The sequence below is a fragment of the Podarcis melisellensis genome (genome assembly GCF_964234715.1).
Source record: "Podarcis melisellensis genome assembly, chromosome: 4".
Taxonomy (NCBI): Eukaryota; Metazoa; Chordata; class Lepidosauria; order Squamata; family Lacertidae; genus Podarcis; species Podarcis melisellensis.
In genome coordinates this window covers 10,283,044-10,289,845 of record NC_138531.1, presented here as the reverse complement: position 1 = coordinate 10,289,845, position 6,802 = coordinate 10,283,044, and the positions used below count along the sequence as shown (strand labels likewise).

The 6,802-nt window shown below is 44.6% G+C and overlaps 1 protein-coding gene across 4 annotated transcripts in view; it reads left to right on the top strand.

Moving 5' to 3' along the window:
• Nucleotides 1–6,802, top strand: part of KLF12 (KLF transcription factor 12) — a 227,251-nt gene that overhangs the window by 85,479 nt on the left and 134,970 nt on the right. For all 4 annotated transcript variants that reach the window (XM_081907345.1, XM_081907342.1, XM_081907343.1 and 1 more), the window contains exon 2: nucleotides 2,439–2,527. In XM_081907345.1, the coding sequence (XP_081763471.1) occupies nucleotides 2,462–2,527 (66 nt within the window). In that variant the 5' untranslated portion in view covers nucleotides 2,439–2,461. The remainder of the gene's footprint in view (nucleotides 1–2,438; nucleotides 2,528–6,802) is intronic.

Genomic DNA, 6,802 nt, shown 5'->3' with positions numbered 1-6,802 from the left:
CTCAGAAAAATCTGTCAAACTCTTCAGTCATTTGAAAATTATGCAGTCAAATAAAAAAATAGCACCAGGGAGTACCTTTCGTGTGGTCAACATTTTGCAATATTACAAAGAACACACCTTTTTTCATCTTATTTTTAAAAATATCTAAACTAAAGCAAGTTTTCTTGGATTTACTGAAATCCTTTTCAGCACTTCCACATGATTGGTCAGTTTGCGGAAGACACACCCACCTCTCAGTCGGGTTGCCAGTTGTGTTGCTAGAATGCGCCACAACGATTTCAAATATTCTGATTATTTCTACTTTTAGTTGAGTTTTTTTTATTTACAGTGGTACCTCGGGTTAAGAACTTAATTTGTTCTGGAGGTCCGTTCTTAACCTCAAACTGTTCTTAACCTGAGGTACCACTTTAGCTAATGGGGCCTCCCACTGCCGCCGCCGCACGATTTCTGTTCTCATCCTGAAGCAAAGTTCTTAACCCGAGGTACTATTTCTGGGTTAGCGGAGTCTGTAACCTGAAGTGTCTGTAACCTGAGGTACCACTGTACTTGATGGGGGGCAGCTGCCCTTCCTGGCTACGGCCATGTGTAGCATTCCTTCAGCTACCGGCCTGTCCAAACTGGTACCGAACAAAGGAAATCCTTGAAGGGATGTCAACCCAAACCTGCCGTATGGAGCAAAAGCCAGGCCTTCCTCCCCGCTGCAGCAAAGAGGCAAATACGCTTTGGGACAAGGAAAAGAGGTGGCAAAAGCCTTGGAAACAAGAGCAAAATGTAAATGTGTTAAATGGCACATGAACTAGTTGGGCTCCGTTGATTTATTACTGGAAAAACTGTCAAAGGTTCTGGTTAGCTTGCATTAAGGAAAAGAAAAGGCACTAATGTGTTCGTAGCAGTCGGGGCAGGGGGGGGGGTGGATGGTTAAAGTATATCAGCTGTAAATTGGTGCAAAGCACTAAAAGGGACATTAGCCTCTAATCAGATTCCAACACTTCATTAAACCTGCTGGCTGGCTTTGAGAATGGTTCTTTTGTCTCCCATCTCTCTGCCCCCTCCTGGCCTTACTTTCAGTGGGAGGGGGTCCCTTTCTCCATTTGGGCAAGACCACCTCCGGGATGCAAAATAGCAGGCTTGGCTCATCCTTCATTTTCCTACAGGCTGTAAGCAGCGATTGGCAAACCTGCACAGCTGGTGACCCACCAGGGGCACATCAGCCATGTGTACCAGCCTGTGGAGGCTCAATAAAACCTCCCAGTTTTGCTTCTTGCCTGTAAATGCAAAGAAGAAGAACTCAGGAGGGGGAGCCAAGCCCCTGGTAGCCTATAATGTATGGCTGATGGGCTGCTTTGGGCTTGACAGATCCTAAGCTAGACAGATCCTAAGCTGGCTCCAGGGATATTTTATTGTAGAATCGGGCCGTCTTGCATCGATTATCAGGGTTGGCTTTTCACAACTCACAAAAGAGGGAACAATTTTAAATGAAAGGCTTTGAGTGTGGTTGAAATGAGAGCCTCGCTGCCCCCCCCCTTTTTGACTCCACCCTAGGCTAATGGCCAAGCCACAGATGCTGGATGACACCCTAGGATGTGAAATCTGGACCCAATAAGTAAACACAAACTTTTTCTAGGAAGAGGATTAATTCTGGAATGATTTCTTTCCATGCTTTGGGGCACCTTAGTTGAACACTCCTAATCACACACACGCACCCCACCTTCACACACCACTCCGATAGGAAATTAGCTAAACCCACATTTTCTTTGTGTTCCTTAGGGATGACTTTTCCTCCTAAAAGCAAGTAATGGCTTTTATTTGATTGAAACTTTTATGTATGTGAAGAAGACCCAATGCATCAAATTCTGCTCCCAGATATTCAGAATTCTGAAACAAGAAAGCTGAACCTTACACCCTGCTTTTTAAACTTATTTTTTGTAAATTAATAAATTTCCACACAGTCTCTTATTTGCATAATTTAGTTTGCAGAGCTTTGTTGGTGCAGCTGTGAAGCGCACTGAACTTCCATCCCCTATCACAGGAAATCAATTTCTGCAACTTCTCAGACATTAAAGCAGGCATTAAACCATGCCTTTTGGAGCACATCTTTGCAGCCATGATGGCTAGAAACTTGCTATTTAAAGAAAGAAAACCTGAGATGCTCAGGAAGCTGAACGATGTGCCCAATAGCACACTCTGTTCTTTCCTGTGGAATTATGACATAGTCATAGCTCTGGTTATGTAACTTGTAAGGAAAGTGACCTCAAAAAGTAAGCAGTGTTGATATTTTGGTAATATGTTCTAATTTATTTAAACTTACACAATTGATGAATTGCTTAACTTTCTTTTCTTTTCTTTTTTAACTTCCGAGAAGTCTTGAATTGGTTAAGTGCCCTGGTTATTTCATGGCTTCTCAAAGCTCACCCTTGTTTTCCTTGTTCTCTTTAAAGGACATTAACACATTGGAAGCAGAATGTTAATGCTTGATGGGATGCCTGCAGTCAGAGTCAAAACAGAGCTGCTGGAATCGGAACAAGGCGTAAGTGCGAGTCTCTTTCATCACAATTTCATTTTCCTTTTTGCCTAGTCACGTTGTTGGTAAACCTTCACAGGAGTTCCCTTCGCTCCTCTCCCTATTTTCAGAGGAGCGTTTGTTGCAAGGTGCCTACCAATTAGTGGCAGCCACAGACATGCAACTTTCTTTTTGTGTGTGTGTAAATTCCCTTCTCCTGGTCGACTCAGGTAACATCTCTTTCCTCAGCACCTCCAGTCCACTTGGCCAAGACTCCTCTGTTAGTCAGGAAGCTGCATCACGACACCCTAAACCATGGGTAGCCAGTGCAGTGCCTTCCAGTTGTTTTGGAGTCCAACTCCCATGAGTCTCAGCGAGCAAAACTAATTGACAGGTATGATGGAAGTTGAAGTTGAAACATCCATAGCACACAGCAATGGAAATCCCTATGCCAAACCATTGGTTTTCAAACTGGATGTGAGGAAAACCTTGAGCTCCTTTGGAAGCTTTGCTGTGGTTCCTTGTGGAGAAGATCAGGGGTGGTGGACAAGATTTCACCACTTGCTTGCAGCTACTGATCATCCCTTTAAAGGGCAGTGGGGAACCTTCCCCAGGTATTGAAATCAAAATACTTTATTGTTACTTGTGCAACTTGTATACAGTGAGATTACACGAGCACCCCCCCACTCAGCTCTCTTAGTCTTAATTCCCCTTGTTTACTGACGCACACCCACCAAATCCAAAAGTCAGTTGCCCTGTTGTTATCTTTTCATTCAGCAGCCTAACAGCCCACGGATAGAAGCTGTTCTTTACCCTGTTGGTGCGACTAATCATGCTTCTGTATCTTCTGCCTGAGGGCAGGAGATCAAGAAGGTGCTGGCCAGGGTGTGAATCATCTCTGAGAATTTTCCTCACTCTCCTGAGGCAACGTTCTTCCGCTATTTCATCCAGCGGATTCACAGGACAGCCCATAATATCTTGTGCTGTATTCCCCTGAAGGGTCTAGGCCATGACAGACCCTTCCCAGTAGCTCTAATCCCATGGGTTGAAGGCGAGCCCAGTTGTCCCCACCCTGAACATTTTTAAAAGGTTCAGGCCATCAGGATAAAAAGTTCTGGTCCACATGAATCTCTGCATTCACCTGTTCCTTACCGCTTTAATGGAGGCAGTCTGCTTCACTCTGTTGCATGTGCAGAACCAGTCCCCCAATTCTGTATCATCCTTTACGGTTCTTGTCCCACCCGCATGGTTATGCAGCAGTTTTAGCTCAAGGACTGGGTGAGTATGTGAGACACGCCAGCTCCTCTTTGAATTTGGAATGAGTTCCTATCAGTTACAGCCCCTGGCCCTCTGAGCTCTAACGAGGTTTAGCGAGAGAACGAAGCCACGACTATCTGTGCAGTGGAAGGAAAGGTAATTGTAGTACTAATGATTATTATGATGGCAGCATAAAGCCTCTGTGAGGGAGGCTCAGAGTCTTTCCATCAGTGCAAGCATGACTTAGTTCAGTGATTTTATGTCTTAAGACTGCCTCTCCGCCAGAGAGATCTAGGCAGGATCTAGAAAATAGTTGTGCTGCTATGTTGCTTCAGAACAATTCAGTTTATTCACATGGAGTAGCTAAGCTGGGGTTTCTCAATAGGTGGCTGGAATCTATAGTAACGGGGGGCGGCAGGTAGATAGCGATGAAATTAAAACTTGAATCTGATGCTTGCCAGAGAACCTCTAGCTGTTGAATGGAGGTAACTAAAGGGAGATCCTTTTATGTTTGGCCATGCAACTTGTCCATCATAAGAACCTAAGAGCCCTGCAGAATCAGACCAAAGGTCCATCTACTGTAGCATCCTGTCCTTGTGCCAGAGGCCCCAAAATAAGGATGCCTGCATCATCAGATGTGGCAAGTTCCCTTTCAGGTTGTTAAGGGCAAGTGCCACCAGTAGTTTATGGAAGAAGCAGTACCAGTTGGTTGGTGGCACTTCTTCACAACATCCAAAGCTTCAAGAGGTAGGGAGCCGAGTTTTCTAGGGGCTAAACAAGCCGCTGTGTGGCTTTATTGAAAATGTGCTGGCCACATGCTTTGTAGCTGCTGTCTAATGCACCTAGATGTTACCATAGTGGCAAAAAGTGAATAGGTTTGCCTCCAAATGATCATCTCTCCGCCTGCACTTTCTGCCTTAGTAACTTAATGCACGTCGCCGTGAATCCCAGTGTTGTGAGTGGAGATAGCTGCACCGAAGCCTTGTGTGAATAAAAATGTATAATGAAATGATGGGATAGCTCTCATCCCTTTTTGTACACCTCTTGTTCCACAACCCTGCAGCAAAGCTTGTTGTTGCAAACTCTGTATTGTGCTTTGTCAAGTAAAAATGAGAATATGCCTCCTGTGGCAGATAAAAGTGGTAAATAATCTTGTTTGTATGTTAAACTTTTCAATTTTCTCTTGAGTTCTTCTTTGTTAGGCTTTTAAGCATTGTTATATATATATATTCTTTTTAGGTGCCTTTTGTAAACTGTGTTGCTTTTCTCATTCCTGCCGGGAAGGACTGAAAGACTGATATTGCTTTTAAGCATTATTGGCATTTTTGTTACCGCCTTTGTGGAGATGATTGCTCACATAAGTTATCTTTCAGACCTCTCTCCCTCTCCCAGATTTTGTCGTCTTTATTTCATGCTTGAAGGAGAAGTTGTTAAGCTGTTATTTAGAGACGCCGGCATTCCATTTGTGATGCTCTGTGCCTTGTTACTACCACAGAATGCCATTATTACACATGTCTCGGGGCCCAGCAGTTTGCAGCGAGAAGGAATTTGTGGATAAATGGCGGTTTCATGCTTTGTTAGTGGGGAGCATGAATTAGGCACACCTGCAGCAATCCTGCAGCAGAACCAGGCCCTTGCGATCACGTGTAGAACCCTCATTAGGACTTCATGAAGTCACTGGGCGTGCCAAATGTCATGCGGTATTAGCAATCTCATCCACGCTGAGCCTCCAGGCACCTTGGAAGGAGCTTTAAGGCAGCTTGAGAATTTATCCAATCTGTGCTGGACATCACACACTACCTTCTGGACCAGAAATTGGCATCTCCCGGGTGCAATTTAGAAATAAGTTTGGTCCCTGAGAGATCTCAGGAATCCAGGCTGAATTTTGGTAAGGAGGGGAAGAAACGATGCCCTCCCTAAAGTTTTAGCACTTAAAGACTCACGGCCGAATGTGCGCTGAAAAATATTGGTAGCGTGGGTTACTGTACGTGAAGAAACTGCGCCCGCTTTGCTGCTCCCCACACCTCCCTGATTGCACAGAAAGAAAGAAAGCAATTGTGGGTGTTGGGAGTGAAACAAAACAAGCAAGCAACCGCCAGTTGCGGTGTGACTTCTCCCTAAGAATCCTGGGAATTGTAGTTTGCCTGGGGCAGCGGTTCTCAACCTGTGGGTCCCCAGATGTTGTTGGACTACAACTCCCATCATCCCTGAGCTCTGGCCTTGCTAGCTAGGGTTGATGGGAGTTGTAGTTCAACAACATCTGGGGACCCACAGGTTGAGAGAGGCTGGCCTAGGGTGTTGAGAATTGTAGCTCTGCGAGTTCCCTTTAATCTTTGGGGGAAGCTATGTGCTTTTAATGTTTTTTTGGGGGGTGCAGCCTTAGAATCCTTCTAATACGTGTCTGTAGCTTCTTTATTTTACTATGCTCATTGCAGATAATCAGTAGTGTGAAAATTACAGATAAAAAACCCCCTCTGCTCAGTGCCATTCAAAATAAGTATCTCTCAACCCTGAAGTGATTGGGTGATAATCATTAGATACACAATGCCTTGATGTTAAATGCAGCATCACAGTTCTGGTGGAATAGTGACCTGGAAGGCAGGTGAAGCAAATATTTTCTATGGTAATCCATAAGTCATTTAATGAAATGTGTTTTCTAGACCAAATTAAACTGTGCCACTTGAAGTTGTATTATTTTCACTTTAGTAGGAACAGGAGACACCATCAGAATTGGGACTTGGTGCAAAGAAGGGGAGGCCAGTCCTTCAAAAATCGGCAGTAGAAGTAGCCTCCTTCGCCTTGGGCTAATAACAGCTTCAGGGGAGTGAAGCCAGTTTTGATGTTGATATACCCATTTGACAGGGGAATGGATTGTTCCATTGGGATGCAGTTCTCAGGCAACCAGCCTTGGAGTAGAGTGGTACTCCGGGTTACATACGCTTCAGGTTACATAAGCTTCAGGTTACAGACTCCACTAACCGAGAAATATTACCTTGGGTTAAGAACTTTGCTTCAGGATGAGAACAGAAATTGTGCAGCGGCGCA